The sequence below is a fragment of the Mus musculus genome, chromosome 4 (assembly GCF_000001635.26).
Source record: "Mus musculus strain C57BL/6J chromosome 4, GRCm38.p6 C57BL/6J".
NCBI classification, from domain to species: domain Eukaryota; kingdom Metazoa; phylum Chordata; class Mammalia; order Rodentia; family Muridae; genus Mus; species Mus musculus.
In genome coordinates this window covers 95,742,204-95,769,876 of record NC_000070.6, presented here as the reverse complement: position 1 = coordinate 95,769,876, position 27,673 = coordinate 95,742,204, and the positions used below count along the sequence as shown (strand labels likewise).

General features: G+C 41.8%; 1 protein-coding gene across 26 annotated transcripts in view; it reads right to left on the bottom strand.

Moving 5' to 3' along the window:
• The window catches only part of Fggy (FGGY carbohydrate kinase domain containing), a 369,460-nt gene that overhangs the window by 157,063 nt on the left and 184,724 nt on the right, over nt 1-27,673 (bottom strand). For all 26 annotated transcript variants that reach the window (XR_001784213.1, XM_017320430.2, XM_017320429.1 and 23 more), the window contains one exon: nt 348-451. Coding sequence is in view for 25 of the 26 variants with exons in the window: in XM_017320430.2 (XP_017175919.1) it covers nt 348-451 (104 nt within the window). In the remaining variant the exon portion in view is untranslated. The remainder of the gene's footprint in view (nt 1-347; nt 452-27,673) is intronic.

Sequence of the window (27,673 nt, the reverse complement as noted above, 5' to 3'; positions counted from 1 at the left end):
GATCATCAGGACACTCCCAGGGAGATGGATTTATATGGATGGAGAGAGAGAGCTCAGTGGCCAATGAAAATAGACACCTGTGCGCAGGGAGACCTAGCCACCCTTTGAGGAGAGATGTCTGGAGGGCTTTGTCAGCTCTGCAGCCCAGGTGAACTCACTGAGCACCCTTCCATTTTCTTCAACAAGTTGGCCACTGGAAAGAGGCTTGGCAAGATCGGTCAGGCCGGTGCTAGGGAAGGGGGAGACAGAAAGAATGGAGAGGCGAAGGAGCCAGTAGTTTCCAGGATTGGGCTCTGGGCTGCCTCCACTGTTTGTGGTGGCCTTGCCTTTCAACGTGGTGCACTTACCCCCATGTGACAAGATGATGTTCCACAGATGACAGCCAGCCTTGACGTCACTGGCTGTCCCTCACAGGTAAGCCCGTGACCTCTCACATCTGCCCCAATCACTCCTGTGGGAAAGTAAAACCAAACAGAATGTTCTTAAGAAAAGAGATTTTGTGTGTGTGTGTAAGAAAGCTAAAAGCAAGCCAAAAATAAAAAAAAAATACTTTTTATTAAAGAAAGGGGAACATACATAAGTGTGTAAGAATCCCATATTTGGTCTCAAGTTAAAAAATATAAAATAACAAACAAACGACTATAACAAAAATTTACTTGCTAGCCAAGGGCAAACTAGGAAGTATATTCTGTTTTTGCCTTACTCTAGTCCATATATGTCATCTAACCTTGTCAGAATAAGACCAACTCTAACTATACACATACAAATGGCAGCCATGAAACGGGCTACGGCCATTAAATACCGTTGTCTATTCTTTGTATTACAGGGATAAGTTCCTTTTAACACTGTCTAGACGGTATAATTAATGCCATAAACAGACACCAAAGGAAAATCTAAGATCTTCAGAGGTTAAGTGACAGGTCCAAGGTCAAAGTGCTAGTAAAAAGCAAGCTCTTCTGGCTGGTACCCCAGGGTCATGTGATCCTTTAGAATATATGGTACCCCAGGGTCATGAAAGGAGGAAGCAACGGAACTCTGTGATGCTTGAAGCTTTAAGACCCTCATGTCTCCATTCTTATTTCCAGGCCTTCCAAAGCTCCAGGTGTGAAAGACAAGTCCCTGTTCTAAGAATGGCAGGGAGTAGAGAAACTCTCAGCAAGAGGACAAATGGGCTTTCACACAGCTTCTCTGGATTCCTTGGTACTTGCAGAGCAAGTTAGGTTAATTACAGAGCCCCCTTTATCTTCATATACTCAAATAGACATCAAGAGCCAGTGTGTGTGCGCGCACACTGTGGGTGCACACTCATAGCATACTGTGAGTATGCAGTGAGAAGCCAGAGACCGGCAAACCTGCATCACTTCAATATGAAGAGGAGGGTGGGGCAGGCAGAGAGAACAGTTTGATCTCATCTAATGACCTCTGTTCCACCCTGCTCTGGATCTACAGTAAAGGATGCCCATTCATTCATAACTCAAGACATGTTCTTCCCGCTGCCTGGAATGCTATTCCTCAACACACTCCCAGGTGAACTTTTGTTTATTCTTGACTCAATATTACTTTTTCAGAACAGACTTTCCTGATTATCTAGGTCATTTTCAGTCTCTCTGATAAATATTCTCATGTACCTTGACTCCTGGAGGACAAGGTACTAGAAACTTCAAATTTTCAAATTTGAATTTTTAAATTTCTCCAATAAAGGCTGTAAGAAGCTAGTACTGTCTTCTTTGTATGCCTAGTAGCCCAGGGACTACAAATAGTTGCTACCTCAGGCATGAATAGAGAGTAACTTCGCTTATAAATACAATGAAAAATTCAACAAAACCTTACACTTCCAAGCTCACCTCTGGTAAAGCAGAGAGAACTTTAAATGGAGAATTTCAACTCAGAAGGACTAGTTCACATGGAGAAACCAGAGGCTCAAATTCTGAACTCCCCAGGACTTGGCCAGAGACAGACAGAGTAGGATCAGCACATCAGGCAACAGGTTTACAGATACTGATAGCAGCAGCTTCATGACAAAGCAGGAGAGAAGGAGCTGGGGAGGAGCAGGGGAAGCAGTAACACGCTCTAACATCATTCCTAAGTCTACACCTTCAGGGCCCAGCTGCTCAGAAGCCCAGCAGCAAAGACTCTATGTTGGTCAGCACAGTAAATTAATTCCAGTGAGAAGGTCGCTTTAGCCCTGGGGCCTGAACCTGCAATGGTCTTAGGCCTATTTGCAGATCAAGTCTATTGTTCTAGTCTGTAAACAGAGGCTGTCCCTGTGGGCTACAATGTACAGTCTTGGTCCAGATTAGCCCTGCAGGAGATGTAGGAGCTGGAGAAAAGGTAATGCCCTCATCCAAGCCAGGGCTCACATGAAGGATGCATTTTCCAGGACTTCAGCTTTCTAGACTGTGGCTCCAGCACCTTCTAGAGTGCACTACACTCAGACTACAGTCACTCATTCCTCTTTCCCTGACTGGTGAACTGGTGCTAGCTTCTGAAGTGTAATATCTAGCTGACATTTCTGTGTATGAAATTCCTACTCAAACACATAATACTGATGTCTTCCTGACTGACTTCTGAGTCCCTTGTTTAGGACATCAGAACTTTGGAACAGGAAAAATCTGAAGAAAGAAAGAAAAAAGAGCAAATTTGAACAACTTTTGCTACACGACCTTGTACAGCTAGATTTTGTTTTATTTGAAAAAAACTTACTAACTGATTTGACTATTATTATACTCATTTTACAAATGAGAAAACTGAGGCTTAGGAAGGAGAAATTTCATTGGGGCATGGAGCACTGGAAGCAGGGGGTAAGAACACCTGACTGCCAAGTGTTGGCTTTTCACCATGAAGACTGTGTTTTTTTCTCTAAGACCAGGTAGCTAATATTTACTGTCTATTCAACTTAAAATACTGGGGTCTCAAAGATATTGATGTGAGAGTCTTGACAGAAAGGAAGCTGACAACTACTGGTCCTTAGTGTAACAAAGCTCTCACAGAGACTGCTGTCAATGGACCTTTCTAACCAGTTCCATTTGAATGTAGTCTAGGCAACCCGAACATTACAAGGACATTCAGTTCTAGGAAGTCTAAAAAATAGCAGAAGAAGAAAATTGTGAAAACATTTTTACTTGTTTCCTCTCCATTTAGTAGTCACTATAAATTTATCTAAGTTTAGAATGGAACAACTAGAAAGTTAAAACAAGAAAACACTGGAATTTGAAAATAAATATCTGCTATAAAATGGGACAAATAATAAAATCGGTTTGCTGATTGATATTGAGACAATATTCTTAGAACAGATATCTAATGTGCAGGTGACTTGTCACCAACATCACCATTCTTCACTCCTATCACTGATGACAACACCCTTCCCTGAACTACCTTTAAAGGATCAACCATATCCTTCCATTGGGACAAGCAAACATACCAGATATCTAAGACAATCTGGGTACCATGCTTAGCTCTTTAAATACTCTGTTACTTAATGTTTGCAAATGGTTCATATTTGGAAAAAATCCTTAAGCAGTAAATATATCTTATTTTTCTTTAATAAATGTGGAAACAAAGCATCAGAGCCTTCAGGTAATTGGCATTTGGGGAAATACAGATACAAAAACCAACGGCAAGATTTGACATTGTTCTCTGGGACTCCGAAGCCTGTGATTTGTCCTTGTTTTCTCAGTATGTGGTCTCAAATCAATTGTTTTATATAAGGTAAACGATCTGGGGAATGTTGTGTACCATAGAGCACACTGAGTGTCCGAGTCAACAGTTTGAAAAATCGAAGTTTTATTAAACCCCAGTTCCACTACAAATTTGACTTTGTCCCGTTTTTCAAAAAATGACAGAATGAAACCAAATGATGCTCCTGCCTCAGCTGCTCTCAATACACAGCAAACTCAGGGCTTCTGTCCACTGGACACATAACAGACTCTTCCTTTCAGGCCCCTTAGGCTCCGATCCTCAGACACAGAGAACAGCCACACTGGGCTGAACCAGCAAGGAGCTGTTCTTACCAGTTTTTCTCAGGGGAGATTCTTTTGTCCTACCAGGTGCCATCTTGAACTGAACAGCAGCACACAGGTAATGCACTCATGTGTTCACTTGAATCTGAATAGGGCCATTTTCATTTTCTTAAGGCCATGCAGAGCTTAGAGGGGCAAATGCCCCAGAGACAAGAAGCCCAAATGCACTCAGAAAGTAGTAAGAGATGGTAGGAGTGCTGCAGGCTTTCAACTTTCTGAGTAAACATTTCACCATCTGGAGAGAAACCACAGGTCATGCACGTAGTGCACTTCAGGAAACACCTCAGTAGATGAGATTTTGACAAGCAGAGCCTTCAGCAATGCTGGGTAGGGTCTTGTACATGGGGCACAACTTTCAGTTTATCCTGACTTCCTCAGAAGAAGGATTAGCAGCTGAAGAAATAAGTACCAACAAAAAGTAGTCACATTTTCAACTGTGTGTCCTCTGAACCTGGCACACTGTCTAGCGTATGATAATTACTCAACTGAAGTTCTTGATGACTGAAAAACCAATAGCAAGAAAATAAGCTTACTCCTGTTCCTTATTCAAGGAACAAATTTAGGGATTTCCATTTACTGACTCTTTGTCCTCAAAATTCAGACATGATTCATGTCAAGCAACATGTTTAAAAACAAAACTTAAAAGGAAAAGTTAGAACAATGGCCAATTTTCTTCTTTACCTCTCTGAGCTGCCCACCTCCCCCCTTGACCCCATCCATCTTCCATATGGACATTCATTAAGCACCTACTATACTTCCAAACAGAAAAAAAGTGACTCTGCAAATGTTATGATTTAAGAGTCCATTATCCTGTAATTTATCAAACCACAACTGCTTTGAAATTTTTATAGGATTATATGGAAGAAAAACAACCCAAGTTCTAGCATTTGTGTTATAATTATGGCCCATTTTATAGCTACATAACAGTACTTTTGAGTTTGCAAGCATCCGCCAACACTACACCCTTTATTCCAGTACAAGTTGAAAGAACTGAACTTCAGGGATATGAGAGTCATCGCATGCTGCCCAGAGGTGGAGCTTTGACTCACATGAGCATTCACTGAGTCTGAGTCTTAAGTGCTGGTGCCCTAACAAAGGTTTATTCTCTTGACATAATAATCTGAGACTCTTCATAGAAGAAAAATAAGATGAACTTTGAACATGGTTTGAGATTTTATCAACTTTTGATTAGGTCATTAGAAGGAATGAGCTGACAAGTAAATCCAAAACTTGTTCCAGTAAGCTGGCAGGTAGGTTGGCATTCTTGGAAAGACAGCTCCACATGGACTGCCAGCCTTGTGTGGAAACTCTGGGACAACAGCAAGGTCCCCAAATGGCAAGAGTCATATAAAGACCCTTGTATAAAGACTGCAGATTTTCTCTGCAGAAGACCTAACTCATACAATTCCTTTACTCTGAATAATAGGTATACTACATAGAACCTGTGTGGATGACATAATGGAGATTTAAAGATTCATTCTTCCTGTGACATTGGTTAAGTTTCAAATCTTTTATCTATGCCTGAGTATTTACATACAAACAGTTAGAAATCACCTTCCTCATAGCATTCTTATATACATGTTAATACATTTAAAGTGCTTAGGTGAGTCCTGTCTAGTAGCACGATCTTTGAACATGAATATGCTCTGTGTTGGAACTGTCCAGCTCAGCAGTGAGCAGTGGCACATTCCTACTGAGCACCTGAAATATAGCTAGCAAAAGTGAGCAACAACATTTCTATTTTACTCAATTTTAACAAGGTTAAATTTAAATGTTCATAAACTCCTAGTGACTTATCAGGTGGTATAGGTTAGCCCATGCTTATCAGGTAGTATAGGTTAGCCCATGCTTCACACTGCATGCTTGTTTGTTTCCTTCATTATTTTGTCATTGTTATTTCTGCTATTTAGTTTAATGTATCCTAATTTTTGGACTTCAATACTGCTTCTTTGACTCTGCGTAATGCTTTGAAATATAGATATGGGATCTTAGTTTCCACTTTGGAAGACCTTGATAATAAAACACACTTACAAGAGAGCTGTGGAAACCAACAGGTACAAAAAGCACACTGGTTCTTCTCAAATGGGAGCCATGAAATACAGGGGCTCTCTCAGTGTCAGAACAAATGGCACTCCTGGCACTCCCTCTAGGCTGTGTCATAGATCCCGGAGCTTGTCCTACTTGATGGTTTGATTGAGAAATATCTGTCATTGAGCATTTCTTCATATTGCTCGCTATGCCTGAAGTAGCCTTTCCTGCATTACTCTTCATGAATCCATCCCAAAGCTTCCGTTCGGCATGAGAAACCTTTCTGGATCATGTCCCTCTGTGTCTGCCAAGCACAGCAGTCAGTCAGAACAACGTTTGTACTCAAGGAGCTGACTCGGAGCCTCTATCCCTTTATCTATTAATTTGTTTATTGGCACACCTATATTTTTCTGCTACATGATGAACAAGTTGGGAGCCAGGCAACCTGTCCTTCAATTGTCCATGTAATAATTGTATTTGGAGTTTTTACCATGTAGGGGTTTATAATCTTTTTCTGTGGTAGATGGATGAATGGATAACTTGTGGGAACAAGGAGTGTGTGTGTGTGTGATATTTCTTAAGGTATTTTTTTAGATGACAATAGCACATTTATTATGGACAAGTATTCTGAAATTTTATGGAAATCAGATTAGTCATATACAATTTACCTTTTAAAAATGGCTAGAAATCACACTTGATTATTAGAAGATGGTTTTGTACACAACAGAAACTGCATGGTGATCATTGCCACACAAGTCCACAAACAGTGGGAATAGGGAAGTTTTCTTTTAAGATTTATTTTATTTTTAATTATTAGAGGAGAGGAAAGGGAAGAGGGAGAAGAGGGAGAGAGAGAATGAGAGAGAGAGAGAGGGAGAGAGAGAGAGAGAGATCCCACAAGCATGCTGGTATATGTGGAGGCCCCATCAGGGCCACAGTTCCTCTGGAGGTAGTGTTACAAGGATGAGTGATCAGCCTGATATGGATGCTACAACATGAACTCCTGTAATCAACAAAGTCTGCATGTGCTCTTAACTGCTAAGCTATCTTCCCAACATGAGAAAAAAAAAACTTGAAAGTAATTTTTCCAAGGCCATCACTATTACAACAGGAGTGGGGGTGGCATATCCAGGTTTATCTGGCTCTCACCTAGTCCCACCCTACACTAATTCATAGTGCTTACAAACAACAACAACAACAACAACAACAAAACCTCTTTCCTTGTAGTAACTCACAATAGTCCCAAAAGACATAGTTGAATAAATTGTCTTTCATAATTTGCTTTCACTATGCCCTAGAGCAAGCCTGCAGAGTTAACTTTGGTACCAATGGATGCTGAGAGGAAGCACAACTAAAAGAGCATCTGAGGTCATAGCGTTCCTAAAGCACTGTCTCAGCTTTAAAAGAAGCGTGCTCTAGAATTCACTCAAAACAAATCCCAAACTACATTTTCCTTAAAAGGAGTTCTATGTTCAAGCACATAAGAGCTATGCAAAATGGATTCAGGAGGTTTAAGCATGTTTATGTGTGCATATGTGTGTATTATGTATTAAGTAATATATACATATATATGTATATATATATGGACAATATAGAAATTAAACAAGGGAAGGAGTTGGAGGTGAGGAGGAGGGAGGAAAGAGAATGATATAGATAAGAGTAATTTAAAAATGTGTTCATATCTACAAAGTCAATATTACACAAAATATCATTCAAACTACAATTCAGTTTGCTATCAATATCTGTCAACTGATTATTTTTGTCTTAATGATAGACTCTTCCATAATTTGAATTAATAGGAAACCAATAAGAAGATCTAATGGAGAATGAGGAAACTGAAAACAAAGAACAGACCCTCAGGTAATTACTCCTGTGTTCCTTATGTCTAGGAAGAGAGATCAAATCTCAAAGGCTGGCTAGAATGTAATACCTAGGAAATGTGACACTTAAATAATCCGAGCAAAATCCCCAGTTAAGCAAAAGCAAAAGTTTAATTTCTTCCTAACGTCAACAGCACATCCAGACGACAGGTACCCAATCATTCATACACTCATGAAAGACTTACGGGGGTCATGCACAGTGAAGTGTCAAGCTGAAATCTAATTCTACCTAAGTTAACCCTCAAAAATTACTTTTTTTGAATTAAAAAAATATGAGAATTGGCCAAGTATCACAAATGTTAACAATGGAATATGTCTATAAATAGATTCAAAACTGAAACTCTAAATCACACAATTTCTTATTAACATCTTATAAATACAACTACTTATTGATGCCTATAATGTGCCAGACATCCAGTATCAATTAGTAGAAAACTAAAGATAGAAGTTGTTTCCTTTATTCTGTTCACTGGGGTAAGGGAGCAGATATACCAGGAGATACTGACAAAATAAGCAGGCAATGAGCTAAGTCTCAGGGGAGGTGGGACCTTCAGACTTGACCTATCTGGGAGAGCCAGGGGCCCTCCAAAGGCAAATGACACAAGGAAGAAGTATGCCTGTTAACAGCAGAGACTTTGAGGAAGACACAGGCATTTTCTGTAGACTTTTTTTTTAATTAGGTGTTTTCCTCATTTACATTTCAAATGCTATCCCAAAAGTCCCCCATACCCCCCCTCCCCTACTCACCCACTCCCACTTTTTGGCCCTGGCATTCCCCTGTACTGGGGCTTATAAAGTTTGCAAGTCCAATGGGCCTCTCTTTCCAGTGATGGCCGACTAGGCCATCTTTTGATACATATGCAGCTAGAGTCAAGAGCTCAGGGGTACTGGTTAGCTCATAATGTTGTTCCACCTATAGGGTTGCAGATCCCTTTAGCTCCTTGGGTACTTTCTCTAGCTCCTCCATTGGGAGCCCTGTGATCCATCCAATAGCTGACTGTGAGCATCCACTTCTGTGTTTGCTAGGCCCCGGCATAGTCTTACAAGAGACAGCTATATCTGGGTATTAGACAAGAGATATTAAAAGCACGAGTGAGGAAAAACAGTTGCTTTAGGAGCCTACTGGGTTACTCTCTGAAGCGGAGGGACCTGTATTCTGCAGAACTTGGTTGGTGTTGATCTGATGTCATTCAGATGGAACCCTGATTCCCAGCTTTACTCTCTGTTTGCTAGGTTAACTCCTATACAGAGTCACCTCTTTGAGCCCCAGGTTTCTCAGATATAGGATAGGAATACTGTCTTTACTTTATTAGGTCATCATCTCCAATATTTTTGGTTGGTATGGAATAGGAAATGCTGTCTCCGTATATGGTGCACTGAAGTCCTGAATATTTTGTGCTGAAGGTACTGGAGAAAACCCACAGGAGCAAGAAGCTACTTTCATCTCCTCTGAAGCAGGGAAAAAGCCTTGGGTTTTCTGACCCTGACCTTGAAGCAGGTTGTAAGACCTTCATGTGCTAAGTTCCCTTCAAGAGGTCAGCCACATCCTTTTGTCTAGGGAGAAAGACTCTCTGAGAACCATCTGAACAGAGGCCTCACTAAGCTGCCTCTATTTCAGAACTGCTGGGCTCAAACTTCACTGTATTCTCTGTCCAACCTCGCCTAAAGCACTCAAGAAACTGTTTCTTTGGGTCTTCATGGCCTTAGGAGGGCTCTCAGGTCACACGAAACTTACAGTAAACCACTGCATTTTTTGTTATCTGTTTTGTGCTACAGAGGCATCTGACACAAGCCCAAGGTAGTAGTGAGGAAAAGATATTTTCTTCTTTCTGAAACTTTATGTGACCTGCCTCAGTCCTGGGCAAACCCTATCGCTATGTGTGAGGCACACAGTCTACATCTGAGACATAGGAACTATTAGTGTTTTCTTCTGAGGAAAGCAAACATTGGTTTTCATTAGCAAATTTCTCTTGTTGGTGGAGGAATGGTTTCATTTATAGGATTATCTGACAATTGTCTTCCTGGAGGTGGAATAAGGAACCAGCAGTCCTGATGAAGTTCCCTAAGACACTTCAGGAGACCCCAAGTAGACATGGGGAGGCTTAGCTAAGAAGGGAAGAGGGCTGAAATGTCAAAGAAAAGGACCTTAATTTGCTGGCTAGTTCTCTCTCTGACTTCTGACTGTACCTCCTCCTTTAGTATGGATTTCAGTCCTTTGGAAGCTTCTGGAGGTTTTGTGGGGTTAGTTGAACATTGACAGACCAAAGCTTGGAATTCAGTCTAAGAGCCAAAACCAGGCCAGGTTTCCATAATGCCTGGAGTTCCCCTGGAGAGTGTCAAGGGTTCCACTGCACCTAGACTGATTAATCACTCCTGGCCTCAAACTTCAGACAACAAAGGGCCTGAAAAGAAAAACAGATCCTGAAGCTGGATTCTGATTCTAGCCCTACTTCCTGGTTCCCAGGAGACTAGGGGTGGGAGTGAATGGTGACCCTTACCCTTACGAGTCGGGCTGTGAATGAAGTGGCATGTGGATCAGCTGAGCTGGCTCTGCTTGGATAAAGACCCAGGGTTGTAGCAAAATGAAGGACATGTGGCTGAAAGAGGTTCAAAAGGAATAAAGGCTTAGGTAAATAAACAGTGCTGAAAGGAGGCGGGAAAGGAGCATTATTGAAAGTCTCCAAAGGAAAGCACTGGCAAGTCTCAAGAACAGCAAGGAAAGGCAAACTCCGAGATCTGGCCCTCCCAGATCCTCCACCCCCTGTACCTGCTCCAGATGCTCACCTCCTCTCTTTGCCCTGCACCCTTCCTGGGTCCACAAGCAACAAGGACCAGACAAAGGGGTAACTGGGTCTGCAGGGCAAACTTCTCCATACTAACCATCGAGTCTCATTTTAGGCATAAGTGATGTTTCCTGAGCCTGGTCTTATCTGTAAAATGGAGATGATGATTTAAAAGTGAAAAATAAAAGTGGAGGAGAGAAGACTTATCTAGACAGAAGGGCACTGCTTCATGTCGGGCCTTAGGCCTTGATGTGCATCTCTCCTTATATGTCCATAGCTTTAACTCCAAACCCATTTCCTGAGCCCAGAGGCAGGGAATCAATGCTTTCAGAAATATAACTATCTTCTATGAGTTCCCACCACCCAGCCCCAGGCTCTCATCCCTCTGCAGAGCTAGACTGAGTGCCTTCAAGAGACTCACAAACCAGGCTTCCTGTAGGTGCAGCTAACTCGAATGCAACACAGTTTGCTGTCAATATTTCTGAGCACCTCTATAGCCTCAGACCTGAGGACAAGAGCTATCCTCTGCTCGTTTCTAGTGCTACAGAAAAAAAGTCTGTTTTCTTGCTGCAGCTCTCACCACTTCAACTATCATCCTCATCTGCACTGCCACCACCACATCGCCACCGACACTATCATCACTTCCACTACAGCTGGCACTTGTGTGCTATTTGTGCGTGCCAGCTACAGATCCAAGGGCTTTATGGACATGAAGTTATCCAATCCTCACAACTGCTGTTAGGATGCTTCATCTCGGAGATGAAAGAGTACCAAGTGGGTAAAGCAATCAACAGTGATGGCAAAGAGAGAATGTGAAGGCATGGGGTCTGAGTTCAGCAGCCCAGCTCCAGGGATCATCCTTTGCAACTCTCAGGGAGGATGGTGGAACGGTGTCTGTCTATTCTGTGCACAGCCTCTGGGCCCATATTTTTCCTCCCCTCCCCTCCCCTCCCCTCCTCCTCCTCCTCCTCCTCCTCCTCCTCCTTCTCTCTCTCTCTCTCTCTCTCTCTCTCTCTCTCTCTCTCTCTCTCGCTCTCGCTCTCGCTCTCTCTTAAAAGATCACATTCAACCACCTTAAAGACCACCAAGGCAGACATAGACTGTGACTAGGTTAGTCTTGTTTCTTTGTTCTTTGGAGGAAGACACCTCAGATGTCCTCCATGCGCGGGGGAGACAGACATGGAACTCGCTACAGGGCTCCTAACAACACTGGTCCTACAGCAGACAGGACAGCAGGACTGTACTGTCAAGGGGTACCCCTTAATGCTCGCCTGGGCATCTCCTCATTCATACCCTACCCTATTCCTAACATGTCTGTAAGCTTCCAGCGCCCACTGTGGCAGACCAGTACGTATAGTATCTTAATTCTGAAAATCATTTTATTTTTTATATTCAAGGGTGTTAAAACTGCAGATAAATTTATGCGTTGATTGCATGTCTGCTACCTGCAGAGGCCAGAAGTTGGGGTCAGACTCCCCGGAACTGGAATTATTGATGTTTGTGAGCTGCCATGTGGTGGTGGAGATTGAACCCAGGGCCCCAGGAAGAGTGCGTAGTGCTCTAAACATCTGCGCAATCTCCAGCACACTCAGTATCTTTTAAACCATTTCCAGTTAGCATGTTTAATTGATCCATAGGAAGTCTTTACATGCTCATGATACAAGTCCTATGCTACAGGTACTGACATTTGAATCTTGCATTTTGCTCCTTTTAAGTCATAATTGTGATTTATAAATAAAGGGAGATTTTAATACAGATCTTAAAATTATGAAAGTTCATAATTTTAATGTAGCCTATTTGGGGGTCCTATTAAGGAGAATCTGCTGATCTCAGGGCAATAAAGATCATCTTTCATTACTTGATTCCTTTTATTTCACACATCATTTTTAGGTATGTAATCCATGTGGAATTTATTTTCATGTTATACATGAATAAGTTGACAAAATTAATTTTTCCATGTTGATACGCAATTATCACTATTTGAATTAAAATGCCACCCCCTAGTCACAGCGCTATAGGGCCAGTGTAATATAGTGTAATATAGGAACTGCTCATACATGGGTGTTTGGTTCTAGACTCCCTAGTCACCCTATTCTCAGTTGTTCTGTGGAAGTTGTGATGCTTGTCAGTTTCATGTTTATTTTTAAAGCTGTCTTATCATGGTCTCTTTCCATGTAAGATTTCGAATCACTTCCAAATCTCTGGCTCTTTACACACAACTTTACTACAATCTCAATTGGTCCACACTGAATCTATAGAACACTTAAACGGTCACATTTACCACCGAATGTTCCAATAATAATTAAGACATCTTTACAGTCACTAATGCTTTGGAGCCCCTTGCATCCATGCTTTTCTCATTGTCACCTCCGAGTATTTGGTCTTACTGTGACCCATGCTGTTGAAGGTGCATCACTTTCCAAGCAGCTGTTTCTGATCCTAGATATACAACTGAGTTTTATGTTCTTTTGCAGTAGCAACCCTGTTAAGTTATTATCTTGTTAAATTTTAATTTATTTGTAGACTCCTTTGATTTTCTAAATGCATATAATTATTTTAGACGAAATCGGCTTTCCTTCTAAAATTCATATTTTAAATTTATTTTCTTAACTTGTTGCATTGGCTAGGCATTTCTTCATGATATATAGTAGAAATATTGTAACGTTTTCAGAATGCAGATACCTTAGGATGTTTCTCTGTAAATATCCTTAATCAGAATAAAGGACCTCTGTTTTTACTTAGGCAAGACATTTTTACCTCCTGAGTACTGAGTACTGAGCTTTATCAAAAACTTCTTTTAAACAGCTATTAATGTATTAATTTTTCTTTTAATAATAAGTTACATTGATTGATATTTTGAAGGTGCAATAACTAAGCAAGTTGAGAAGACTGTTGGTTATTATCTCTTAATTATACCTTGCACTTGGTTTCTAGCCTCGCACTTGGGCTCCATCCACATGGCTGTAGAGTATTTTGCTTCTCTTCCTCCTTCATATTTCTCTGTGTATTTCATGTGTTTTACATCCATCTGAACATTATGTTGCAATGTGGATAACTTTTGCCCTGATCTATGTTATCTTTCACTCATTGGTTTTGGATGCTACATTGTGTATTGCTTCCTTTATTCTACTTATTCCCTTACAATTTTTAAATTAAAAAAAAAAGCTATATCATTTCCCCTTCCCTTTTTCCAGCCAATCCATCTCATAACTCCTCCCCCATGTCTTCCTCTTCATTGCTGTTAAGTATATAGCCTCATTTATTACTTTAATGTTTTATATATATGCAGAGATACATAAATACAAACTTTCTATTCAATATTGTTAGCATATATGTATTTCAGGACTGACCACTTAATGGTATTAGATAACCAATCAGGAGGCTCATTCCCTAGCAAGATTTCCTCTCCCAGTAGTCATGAGATGCCCCAAGTCTTAATCTCCGCAATTTGCATCTTCACTTTCAAAATTCCCACTTCTTCACATAGCTCTCAATCATCGTCTAAACCCTCCACATCATTCTTAAGGTGATAAAACACATCTACTACCGATATTTCAATGTCTAGTTTACCATGCTTACTACTAACAATATCTGCATAGTTCCTTCTAAGTCTGAATTTTGGAAATCCTCATATGTTATAGTATTATGTTGTTTTCGTTGAATGTCTATAATGCATATGTAAACTTTTAGTAGAAGTTGACTCTCTGTCTGTCTTATTGACCTCTAGGAAGAATGGGATTTTGCTTGTTGAAGTTAGCCAAAGTGGGGACAGATTAAATATAATCTGCAATTTAGTCCATTCTGAGTTGGAGTTCAGCCCTTAAAATCATTGCTGGCTAGTTTACCTTTAATCTGGGTCCCACCTAAAAGCCCAGAGTTTCTAATATTTTTCTTTGTTCCTGAGTCATACACTCAAATTTTCATCTTCCAGTCGGAGCCTCCCCAGATGAGTGTTTAGTTTTTTTTAACCTGTGAACTATAGACTTTCCACCACCAAATAATGAATGCAGAGGTCTAGAAATGTCAAACTCAGCTCTAGACTATTTTCTGGTCTTAGTTCTTCAAGTCCTTTAACAAGTAGCTCGTCAGGCCTTTTAACAGTGTGTGTGTGTGTGTGTGTGTGTGTGTGTGTGTGTGTGTGTGTGTGTGCAGCTCTGTGTGTATATATGTTAAATTTTACACAACTTTTTTGATTTATAGGTACTGGACGACAGCCTAATCGTAATCAGAAACAAACACGCTCAGTAAATTCACCAGTGGATATAAAAAAGAACTTTGTATTTATGATCACCCCTATTCCAATAACAGTATTTTAAGAGCAGGAAAATTTTTTGCATATGTTTGTATGCTAAAAATGTACAAAAATATGTTTGTATACATGAATGAAAGAAAAGCATAATCCTTGATCTTCATCTTTTGACCTATGCAAAGCGGGACTTAACAAAGCATCCTGTGGAGTCACCTTACTGGTAACAGTAGGCCTGAGATTTAAATTTAAATTTGGATGACCCTATACGCCTCTGCTTCTTTCTGTCAAAGACAATCATTCGATTGTTCCTGCTACAGAGAAGAATATCTGTATCTTTTCATGACCCTGATGATGGTCATAACTCATCTTCAACATCTTTTAAAACTTTCCACTCTTTCCTCCTCTCTACCTCTGTGATACTCTCTCAGTGTCAACCTTCAATACCCCCCCCCCCACTCATAGCTCTCCACTGACATGCTGACCTCCTTGCCTTCCAATTCTTTGTTTAAAAGCTCTTACCTCAAGAATAAGAATACCAAACTTTTGAAAATTACATGCAAACACCTCAAATTTTTTCCTCACCTGTATCCCCCTGGCCCCACATCAACACTCACACTTAACAGCACAGCTGTTGTGAAATACTCAGTGGGTTTGTGCTTTGGGGTAGCAGGGCAGGTTGGCACACGCCTACCCATCCCCACTCCCTACCCTGCTCTTTACCTAGCTTTCCTCCCAGCAAAACCACCTCATCTTATTATCGCTCTTCATCGCCTTTAGGTGCAAGTACAACACCACTTTTGTCAAGGGAAGTGGAGTCTCGCTGTCCTGATCAGGCAAGATGAAGTTAGACCCCTATAACACTCCCTACATACTTTTAGCTGACAATGCCTCACAGCAATCCTTCCTGTCCTTGAGGTGAAAGAAGTGGATGCATGTATACTCACATCTATGACCAGCACAATGCTTTCTGTTTACAGAGGACTACTACCTAGTTTCAGCATGCCTCACTGAAAACCAGCATGTTTTACATAAACTGCTAAGCCCAAGAATGGCCCATAGATAGATGCTCCTGTAGTGTGTAAATCCTTCAGTAGGAACTTTCTCAGCTTCTGAAAGCCACTTTCATTTGCTGATTTAACTTCAGGATTCAGAGCTCAACTTTAAGGGGACTCACTCTCTGGGTGAGTGACAACAGATAGGAATGAAACCTGGGCTTGGAGTCACCATGACAAGTTGTGGGCTGTCATTGTCATTACCTTTTGTAAAGCATAACAGAAAATCCATTTCAGATTAAAAGGAAAGATACTTTTACATATTTAGTCTAGTAACAGTCAAACTGAAGGAGCCAGAAGAGTAAAACGAACATCCAAACCTTAAATAATTCTTATTCAATCCATAGTTCTGTGGTAAGTAGATGTCAAACTCCCTGTCTTCTTTTCAAGACCCATTACAACAGCTTATGTCAAGCAACCCCCCTTTGGGTTTGATGTGTGTGTGTGTGTGTGTGTGTGTGTGTGTGTGTGTGTGTGTGTGTGTGTGTGTATGAAGCATTTTCTGAGTGTGGGGGATGTGTGTATTTATGTGACATGTTCACACTTGAAGCATTTTCTGAGTGTGGGGGATGTGTGTACATGTGTGTATTTATGTGACGTTTTCACATTTGAAGCATTTTCTGAGTGTGGAAGCTCAAAACCCTAACCCCACCACTGAGAGGATTAAGGCAGAATTGTAATCTAGGCTACAGAGCGAGTTCCAGGATAACATGGAGTTAGAGCCTGTCTCCAAACAAACAAACAAACAAACAAAACCAAACATAAACATATATGGAGCCAAATTACGTAAGAGTCTCTTAACAACACCCTCAAGGAGCCTACATGGTCCTCAATGCTCGCAATCTGTCTCTGCTTCTTTGATCTTTGTAGTTTATAGAAGGGAATCTCTTACACAGGGCTAAGGGCAGTGCCAAACCCCTTCTATATCTGTTCTCTTATTATTCTCTTTGACCAGATTCCTCGGCCTTCTACTGCTTTTTGTGGAAAAAACACCCTTTGGCCTGCATTCAGTTCAAAGAATACTTACTCTTTTCCATTTCCCAGAGGGAGCATGGTGCCTGATAATGAGGGAGTGCTCATTGGAATGGTTGCCTTTGAGCAAGCTGGGAATAGATTATACGTAGGCCTCTTCAGCACCTTCTGTTAGACCAGCATTCATCAACGAGTGTATTTTTGTCATTTTATTCTATGTGTCTAAATGTTTTGAATTATTGTGCTTGCCACCTTAAATGGCCCAGTATTTAGCATGCTGCTGTGAAAACTTATTCATGCATGCATTTATTCATTCATTTACTGAAGTCATTACTGGGCTTAAGAGAAGAATATAAACAGCTACCACTGCCCAGAAGAAGCTCAAAGTGCACTGGAGGAGAACACAGGAATGCCACTGTGTATTTAGGTGTTTAAATATTATTGTCTATGTGTTATACTTACTATTGGGAATATATACAAGTGGAAAGAATTATTGGGTAATATGCATTAGTCCGGGCAATAATATTACATCACAGGATAGCAGACAGTATCTATGAACTCATTTGAAGAGTCATATTATTTGGGGATATTTGATGTATTTCACAGAATCGAGTTGTGTGGATTTTTCTTTACAAGTATCAGCTGTGAGAGCCCTATTTATAGAAGGTGTGGGAATTTTTTACTCATATTAACAATAGTGGTAGGAGATGGCCCTGCAGGGCTTCATGGGGGTGGGGAGTCACAGACTGACACACTTTTAACTTTCTAAGCTAAATTCAGCACAGGAACCTGTAATAATATGGATCACCATTATAACACATCCTCTTAAGACAAGAGAAGAGAGACTTTGACTAAAGATTAAAAGACAAAACCAAAACAAATCAGAAAACCCTCAACAATTACTTAGGCTTATGTATATATTTTAAAATATCAAATACTGATAAGTTGGTTAACATGGGCTTGTTTGAAGCTGACTACTTTGTAATGCTGCAACAAGGCCTGCCATGGCCAGCGGGCTTGCTGTCACTGACGTGGTGCTAAGATCACATAAGTGCAACAGACAGAAGACCTCTTCATTCTCCACTTCTGAAGCACAGCTTATCCAAATGCAATCTTCCTGTCACCTGGTATAATTATTGTCCCTTTGGGATATATACACTTTTAAGGTGATCAACTGCACCTGGCTCTAGTTGCCTTTTAAGGTACCTGGGTGAAGACTGTCAGGTCCATATGGGGGTTGACACTGGAAGATAACAAGGCCCCAGTTTAACCACTGTTTACAAGCTGTTCTGGAGTGCAAGGCAAGCCGCTGACCTGTACTGTAAACTACTTGGATGTTATATTAAATATGTTTCTCTCTCTGACCAAATTACTGGCACCGGCAACCTAAAAGCAGATAGATTTATTTTGGCTCATTGTTTTATGGTGTTTAATCTGTCATTGTAGGGAGCCCATGGTAGGGCAGCTCAGTTCTCTTTGAGGTGGGCCCAGAAATAGAGAGTAACACAAGAAGCAGGCAAGAGTAATATGCCCCCGATGACCTAACCAAGGAACCTAGTAGGCCCCATCTCAGGAAATTTCCAGACCTCCTCAAATACCACCACCCTCCAGTGACTAAGCTTTTAAAATCTGAACTCGTGGGAGACATTATATATTCAAATGTAACAGATAACCAGACATGTACTCAAGTGTGGAAAAAATTATAATGAATAAATAAAGCTAGAAATCAGATAAACTCCTGTGAGTCGATCTGGTCCTGAATAAAAATATTCTCTCCTTTTCTTACCCATATTGTGAATTCATTTACTGTGACTAATTGGGAGTTATCTAAATAACTGATTCTCCTCCTGTCCCTTCAGGCATTTTCCAGTCTCTGTCTCCAGTAAATAATAATTTCTAAGTAAGGCAGAGGGTGGAGGAAGTCATGATGGAGGTGGGGAGTAATTTGTCATTGTCACCCACAAAATGAAGATGGGAACACTAAGTATGAGTCAAGAAACAGCTCACACAACACAACCATGAACCATCTCTACATTTCTGTTTGGATTTCAAGAACAGTACAAGAAAATAGGGTGAGGAACTAAAGGGGAAAGAAAATGGGACAGAGAAAGTTCTTTCCCCAAGAGACCGTGTGTGGGGTCAGGTGTGGCAATGCAGGTGGTAAGAGTCAGCACTGCCCACTCTCAGGTGAGGCATCTAGAGACAGGGCCGTTGAGTGCTTGAGGTGAGAGACATGGACACTGAGCAGCCTGGCAAGGCACCATCCTCAGCTCAGGGAGGCTGCAAGTCTCAGGCACTAAGCATTGGCTGGGATGGTCATTCCTACATTCAGAGCCTGTCAGATCTGCTACTCCACATAAGTGCATTTTGCTCTGAGGTTAAATGAGATGGCATCCTCTTGACGGCTTTAACCACTGCCTCATTGCTGATGTTAGAATGGATAGCTGCACCTCCAAAGACACACACACACTCCATGCAGAACATTCCACACGTCATCGCTTGTGTCACAATCACCACTGTGGAGACTACTGAAATAGCTGATTCGGGTTTGTTTTAACATCCAACCTCTTTGGCTCAGAATTCCAGGCTTTCCACATGCAGACTGACATTTCCACAGACTGTCATGGCTAAGTCTGCTCACACCCCCACCCCAGTGTGTTAGGAGAGGGGTCTGTACCGTCACCCCAGGAAGTAGTCTTCTCATCCCCACTGATAGAAGGAGAATCAGGGGCACAGAGCAGTTATGCTCCATGAAGCGATATGACGACCCCAGCCCTTGGCTGTATAGCTCAGGCTGTGCCACAGCCCATGCTATCGTCCAGGCTGGCTCATACTGTTTGTCTCTCAAGCACAATGGAAGCTTGCCATGTTGAAACACACCTTATCTACAGCAGGCCTTTTAATATTTCCAGGCCCAGGCCCATGCTGGCACATGCTGTTCCTGCCTCTTGACATGCAGATCCCACTTTCATCCTAGGAGACGCTTTGCTTAATTTATTACAGCCACGCTAGTGAATTCACCCCTGAGTTCATCACTTCCAGAGCAACAGTGTATGATCTATTCCCACTTTGCTTTGCATGCACCTCTGCCCTCTACATTGGTTGCATGTGCTGTGCACATAATCCTTAAACATCGACACATGGTTACTGCTCCATTTCACGGGTGGCAAAAACAAGGCATGAAATGTCAAGTGATTGTCTAGGAGCCCAACACCTGCCTATAGACTCAGGGCTTTGGTAGTTGTGAGTCCTTTACTACTCTACTTTGTTCTCTCTAAACTTTTAATCCCCACTGGCTTCAGAGCCAGAATCTTCTACCAGACTCACAGTAGCACATACAGATCAGCACTATGGGAAGTTAAGTGCCAGTGGGTGATAGAACTGGTGTCTAAAGAGGTTTCTCTCTATTCCAACAATCTTCCTTAGCTTCTTACAAGGCACTGAGGCTGGATGGAATTTCAAAAGTGATTTCTCTTTACTCAGACACTGTATGCTGACACTGACATATCTGAAGGTGTAGTTAGGAGAAAATTGAAAGCATGAGAATGAAGCAGGACCACTGAGAAAGTGTGAGGAAGCAGCCAACAGTCACATGCAGGCTGCTGCGGGGCAGTAGGTGAAGATGTACATTTGCCACCAGCAGTGGCTGCTGTGTCACACAAAGTAAACAGGAGTGCACTGGCAGCAGCATGTAGCAAATGTGTTAAGCTTCGGGGTGATGAGAAACAGCCCGCAGCACAAGGGCAGTCCTCGAGGCCAGGCCTCAAACACAGTGGGATCCCCTAATGGGTGGGTGTCAGAGCTGGGTTGGGCAATTATGTGTTCCTTTTGGTTGCTTTGCTAAGCTCAGCAATGGAAAACACCAGCTCATCTTTCCAGCCATCTACCCATAAGTGAGAAGCTAACTTGCTGCAAACCCAGGCTCCACTCTCACGGGGTCAAGACAGTGCACTCAACCCTATAGGTGGAACAACATTATGAGCTAACCAGTACCCCGGAGCTCTTGACTCTAGCTGCATATATATCAAAAGATGGCCTAGTCGGCCATCACTGGAAAGAGAGGCCCATTGGACTTGCAAACTTTATATGCCCCAGTACAGGGGAATACCAGGGCCAAAAAGGGGGAGTGGGTGGGCAGGGGAGTGGGGGTGGGTGGATATGGGGGACTTTTGGTATAGCATTGGAAATGTAAATGAGTTAAATACCTAATAAAAAATGGAAAAAAAAAAAAAGACAGTGCACTCAGTTACAGGGTACAGCTTGATCCCTGTTTGATGCACCGAGTGTGGCAAGGAAGACACGGGGACATGGCCAGGCACACAGATAGTGCTTGTCTGAATGCAAACCCTCCAGGTTCTCTAACTTTGGCTAATTCGTTTGCCTCCTGGAGTATTAATTTTCTCAGCCACTAAAAGGAAACAATTCTTCCTTGTTCCTGGTGTTTGAAGATGGCAAGATATTATACAAATAAAACTAGTAAGAATATTAACAAAATCAATACTATTAATTAATGGTAGTCATGAACATAAAACATAAAAACATACAAATAGAAGTAATTAAAAACAGAATTAATACTATTCCCGCTACCCTATTCCTAGATTTGTCTATCAAACATCATCTGATAAACTCTGGGCTCGTCGGCTACTTATAATGCCTCTATCAAACTCATCTCCTTGCTTCCGGCCTCAATGTTCTCTTTCATAAATGGATCTGAAAATGCACTGGCTCCAAAGAAAGTTAACTAGGAGTACTGCCCTGTTCAAGACACGGGTGTGGGCTGGTGTACGTATAGGCTAAAGTAAGTTAAGGCATGAACATAGCAAGACACACATGTATTCATAAGCTACACACACACATGTATTCATAAGCTATACATAAGGAGGGGAACTCACAGGAGCCAGGGTCGGGCTGGGCATGGGACCTAACTGTATCGTGTATTAAAACATTACAATTAGCAAGTTAATAAACCTCAGGTTCTTCGGGCATGGAATGTAGAAAACAATGACGCTCACAGAACAGTTCCAAGCTAATAATAGTGGCTGTTAAAGGCCCCAGCCAAGTGCTTGGCACAGAGTATGCGTTCAATAAGGTGTAGGTGAAATAAAAACAAGTAGGTTGAGCTCTTCAGAGGAATCTGGTCACTACATAATTTGATTGTTGACAGCTTTGCAGGGGACATTTTGGAACTTCGTAGATATTAACAACAAAACAAAGAGCTTATTCATGTATAGCTTAGAAGAACTCATTTACCAATTTAATGGCCAGCTGTGATGTGGACTCCAGCCATTGCATAGGATCTATGGTAAGGAACGGAATAACATACCAGGACTCCTTCTGTTTTCCTAATTTGGAGATGGTGTTACATAATGAAGCAGGGCCCTGGCTGCCCCACCAAGCCGAACAAGAACACACCGATTTTCAATTCAGTTCTAACAGTAATTTTCTAGTATAGCCATGGGTGATACATTGTTTTCGTGAGCCTTGGTTTTCTCATCTGAAAATTAAATAATTTGGTATAGAAGCTCTTTGGGTAACCTTTTTCTTCCCAAACTGTGTGATCACTCATTATCCAAACAAGACTTTGTGAATCAAACTGCAAGCTGAAATTATGATTTCCCAGCAGGGTCACAGCTGCATAGACTGAATCACATGGCACCAGATTTAAAGAGGGGTGAGCTGGAGCCCGCTGCCGCCCTGAGGCCTGGATCGTGCCCAGCTTTCTGTCTACAGGTAAGACTGGTCACCTGGCTCAAGCCAGTCCTCTGCAGTTCTCCAATAAAGTCTTGGAGCCTGGGAACAGAAATCCCCAAATCTCCCACCCCCATGTGCCCGCTGTACGCCTCTACTGTTTATGTGCCTGCCGCACTCATACAGCTGCTTAAAACCACAAGCCTGAAATCATATTAACTCATTCTTCCTTCTGCTTCTGATCAGACCCAGAAACCCCCTGAGCTGTGCATTCTCTATCTGCTTGGGGCCTGGTACGGCCTATCTCCCTCAGGACTCCACATGTGGCTTTATCAGTGGCTTGGAATCCCCTCCTTTTCTACCTTATTTGTTTATTTATTTATTTATTTATTTGGTACCCTATGAAAGAGTTTTCTGCTTTCCTGCTGCTCCTGGTTCCTGCTCTGGGTCTAGACCTGGCTCATTCAAAGAAACTCTCAGTTCTGGTCTCATCTGCCTACCTCTCAGTTGAACATCAGTATCGCTGTGAACCCATGTCCTCAGTGCTAGGGTGTCCCTGTATTCCAGGGTGCTCCTCTGGGTTCCAGGTGACATCTTGTAAACACAAAGCCAGATTCCCATCTTCATCATGAAGATTTCAAATCTGTATTTTTCAATGTCCTGCTTCCTGGATTCAGCAATCCCTACTCGTAAGTCCACAGAATCCTTTCATAGTTGTTATGTCAATGGATTTGTGCTGGATGAGAGGCGTACAAAGGAAAGCTGAAATAGGTAGAATATGTACAGAAGAAACATACCAGAGAGGACAACTAATACTCTTGGAAGAGTGAGATTTGGAGACGTTATAGTGGCGCTAACAGCCTGACTGTGTGCTGATGACTGAGTGGGGCTGTCTGGGAGGGGAGAAGGAGGTGCCCTGCGCAGTGAAGCCTGGGTGTAAAGGAAAGAAGCAGAAAGCACATGTGCATGGGAAGAAGACTGGCTTTCCCTGAAGCTTCATGTCAAAAGAGCCGCCGCTACAGAAACCAGGCTGGCCCTGAACCCTCAATCTCCACTTCTGTTTTCCTTTATCACCCCGCTACTTTTTCTGAGGAGTTTATGTCTCAGAATATTACTTTAAAAAGTACTACATTGGTAAGAAGTAGTTTCCTGACTTTAGGCATCTCAGGAACAAGTTCCAACCCCTCTGGCAGGATCAAAACTGAGTTCATGTTCCCAGAATCCAACTCCTCTGCTAATTCTTCAGATGGTTTGTGTTTGCCTGGTAACCAGTAAAGGCTATCAAGAGGGAAGATGCTGCTATCCCGTTAGCTAAACTAAGACACACAAGTCTTCATTGTGCTATTTGTCTTGACTTAATTGACTATACTTGCATCTTGCTTTGTTTCCTTATCATTAAACAATTGCAGCCAGACACTAGGGGGGGACCTGGCTGCAAAAACTGAATCAAGGACCCTGAAACCAAGTGACCAATCAAGGACCCTGAAACCAGGTAAGCAATCAAGGACCCTGAAACCAAGTGACCTGGACGAGGAACTGTCAGTCACCAAGGTTAATTTCCTCCATTATGGTCAGTTAGTGCAATAGCCCACTCCATCCCCCTTGCTTTGTGTTTCTATCTCATACAAATGTTATAAATCTTCCTTTGAGGATGCCATTCATATCCCTAACTGGCTGCCTCCCTGAGCATTCAGAAAATAAAGCTTTTATTTTTTTATTTATTTTTATTTTGAAGCTTCCATATCTGAAGTGAATTTTCTAGGCTTCCACCCCAAACCCAACAACATTAGTAAAACCATTTTTTTTTTTTGGCTTACTTAGAGAAATAAGCTGAACTGATAATGGGACACATTATCCTTGTGGATACTTGGAGACAGAGCAAGGCTTCTTAGACACAGTGCTGGTGAACTCTACAGCTGGGAGAGACTGCACTGTGTGGGTTGCACTGTGGCTGGTAACATCTATGGTTTCAATTTGCTACAGACTAGTGATCATTCTGCCTCCTTGGGTATTTCCAGATCCTACTAGGTGGACCATGGGTGCCTAAAGTCAGCCCCCATTTAAGATCAAGTATCCTAGAGAAAATAATGTGAACCACGGACTCAATCTCAAGTACAAAGCTCGGGAAGATACTAGTTATGTGATTTTCGAAGTCTTGCTTTGTGCCTTACAACATGGGAACTAATCTTTACCTAATAGAATTGCTGTAAACAGGTGAAAAGTATGTGAAGCAACAGGCAGAGCCCTGGAGCCTTAGAAGATGGGTAGGAAATGGCCATGTATGGTGGTTCTTATCGAAGATGCCAATATTATTGGTGTATTACTAGAAAAAGCATAACTAAAGTTTAAAAGTGAATGAACAAATGCATTCTACTTCCCACGTCGTGATAATGGCATGGCCTGCTGGGAGTGCAGTTCAAGCTATCACTTGTCCAGGGATCCTTCTGTAATTTCCTGTCTCAATTTTGAGAGCATTTCATGTTTTACCAAAGCCTTCCACACTTAGCACAAATAACTGTAATTATAGCACTTACTTGCCAGTGCACTAGGCTGCAATTTCCCAAAACTCTTCTGCTCCCTCACATTCACCTCCCGTCTCCACCAGCTCAGAAAGCTGCTTATCAGTGGATACTCACTGGAAGGCTTTTCTCAAGATCTGTTACTTAGGTAGATAATCTAGGGGACAAATTCAAAAGTAGAAGAGCCACAAAGTCATCGGGCCCTCATTCTATATCACTCAGTGATAAGTATGAGCTATGGGATCTGACTAGACAGGCTTACTCACAGGCCTCCACCTCACCGCGTAGTTTCTGACAAACTCAGAATACCAGCCAGTGTTGCCTCACTTGACAAATGCAGGGGGAGAGCAGGATGTGCAGAGCTGTTTTCTGAACTTCATGTGAGATTACAAGTCACGTCTGTTCATAACTCAACTCTGAGACTCAGGTGCTCCCATGGCCAAATAAGGGGTGGCACATCTGCTCTGTTCAACTACAAAGTTGCTCTGAGGAGTAACTGGGCAGAAATGTGCTTCTCCAGTCTAAAGTTTAGAAATGTAACAGACCATTGCTAATAACAATGCTTGCTATAAAATCACCTCATCTTATACACATCTGTGTATAATAATTATAAGTAAACACTCCCCAAATCACATTATTGAAACCTGCTGCTTCCCCACCCTCTCTCCCAGAATACAGAAAATGGTGAGATAGTAACTGGCATGGTTTGTCACTAAAACAACTGTGATTTGTCCTAGCAAGGCAAGAACCAGAAGTTCTTTCCCTAAGACTGGCTAAATAAATTCCTCTGCCATTAGAAAAACAAACAAACAAACAAACAAACAAGAAAATGCAAAATCCTTATTTTGTTTCAACACAACTCAGAAGAGCAGTTTAAGCGAATGCAACATCTGACAGAAAATCCAATGTTGAGAATCAAAGACCTGTGTTCAACCTAGCAAAAATGTATGATTTTGACCAGAGCATGTTAATATGAGCGTAACCAGAAATTATGGAGATTCTGATACATTTAGGTGTAGATGAAGAATTGCTGGGACCCAATGCTTCTTCCTGAAGTACTGAACCAAGTACAGCTAGTATGAAAGGACAGCGGCCTCAGCTGAAGTGAGTGTCCACTGGTAAGGGAATGCCATTCTTTCATTCACCCAGTCACTAACTGTGACACCAGCTACTCAGGATGAAATGACTGTGCTATAAGAACCTACACATGAGTAAATAAGATGATACTGACATACAAACCAGCAAACATAACAACAAGAACACAGACAAAAGAAAGAGAGTCAGGGAGCCAGGGAAGGTTTCTATAAGAAGATGGCAGCATCTTCAAGCTTCGATGGAGAGTCAGAAGTCTGTGTGATAGGCAGGACCCACTGAAAGGAGTGGGGCCTGAGAGAGAAATGAAGTTGTTATTTTCTTTCAGGACAGTTGGGGCGCTGGAGCCAAGAACAGACCTGGAACAAAGTTAATGCTATTTTTACAAGCTAGAAAAATACCAGCAGCAGGAGTCCTGGCCGAACCACCCCCACAAAGTGCAAACAAAACCCCTCCTATCTGCTGCCTGTCTGCCGGAGAACTCTCTAACCAGTCCTTTCAGAACAAAATGTTCTTTTATCTTTGATTTTTTTTTCATTCCCACAAAGTCCTTCCTCCTCTCTTTCCAGAGCTGGAAAACACATGAATTGAGCTGTGTTGCTCTTTGATCTTTATCTTCCCCTCCCAGGCTGTCTTTGGGAATGAGAGTCTATGGGATATTTCTGCTGAGAGTTGACCCCTCCTCCTGGTCAGAATATGGGGTCCATAGCTGGTCAGGTCAGGCAAGCATATGACAGCCCATGGTTGTCAAGGCAGCTTTGTGAGAGGCCTGCATGGCATCCCATTACAAAGTTAGGCTCTTATATTGACATTTGGGGGTCTCAGCACTAAATTCATCCAACCAGTACTTATGGCTGTTTCTGGAAACCTATACAACTGAGAGTACTGAATTCCACATTCTCTTAGAGGACACGAGAAAGACAAAACCAGGGCACCTGGGGAGACAGAGCGAGTTGCATCTTTAGATTCTTCTTTTCTGCCTGACTATCTCCCGGACAGGAAGTGGAAGTTCTGTTGAGAGATATTTCACACCTGGGAGGGAACTTCATAAACAAATTACGTAAAAAAAATTGTGGGTGAATGTCTTTCATCCACAAATGAAAGGCATTCATCCACTAAGGTCTTCCCTTTCTAATAGGTATTTAGATTCTGGGGTGAGAAAACCAAAAAGAAAGGCTTCATTATTGGGTGCCTAGTATGTGGCAGACCAGTATACCAACAACTTCCTTTAAGGGGCGTATGTATGTATGTGTGCATGTGTGCGTGTGTGTATGTGTAATGTATATATCATCAGTTTTCACAGAAAAAAGAGATGAGCCATTGATAATCTTTTCCATCAAAGAATAAAAGTTTAAGAGGTAGCCCATTTGTAGGTAGAACAAGAATTTACT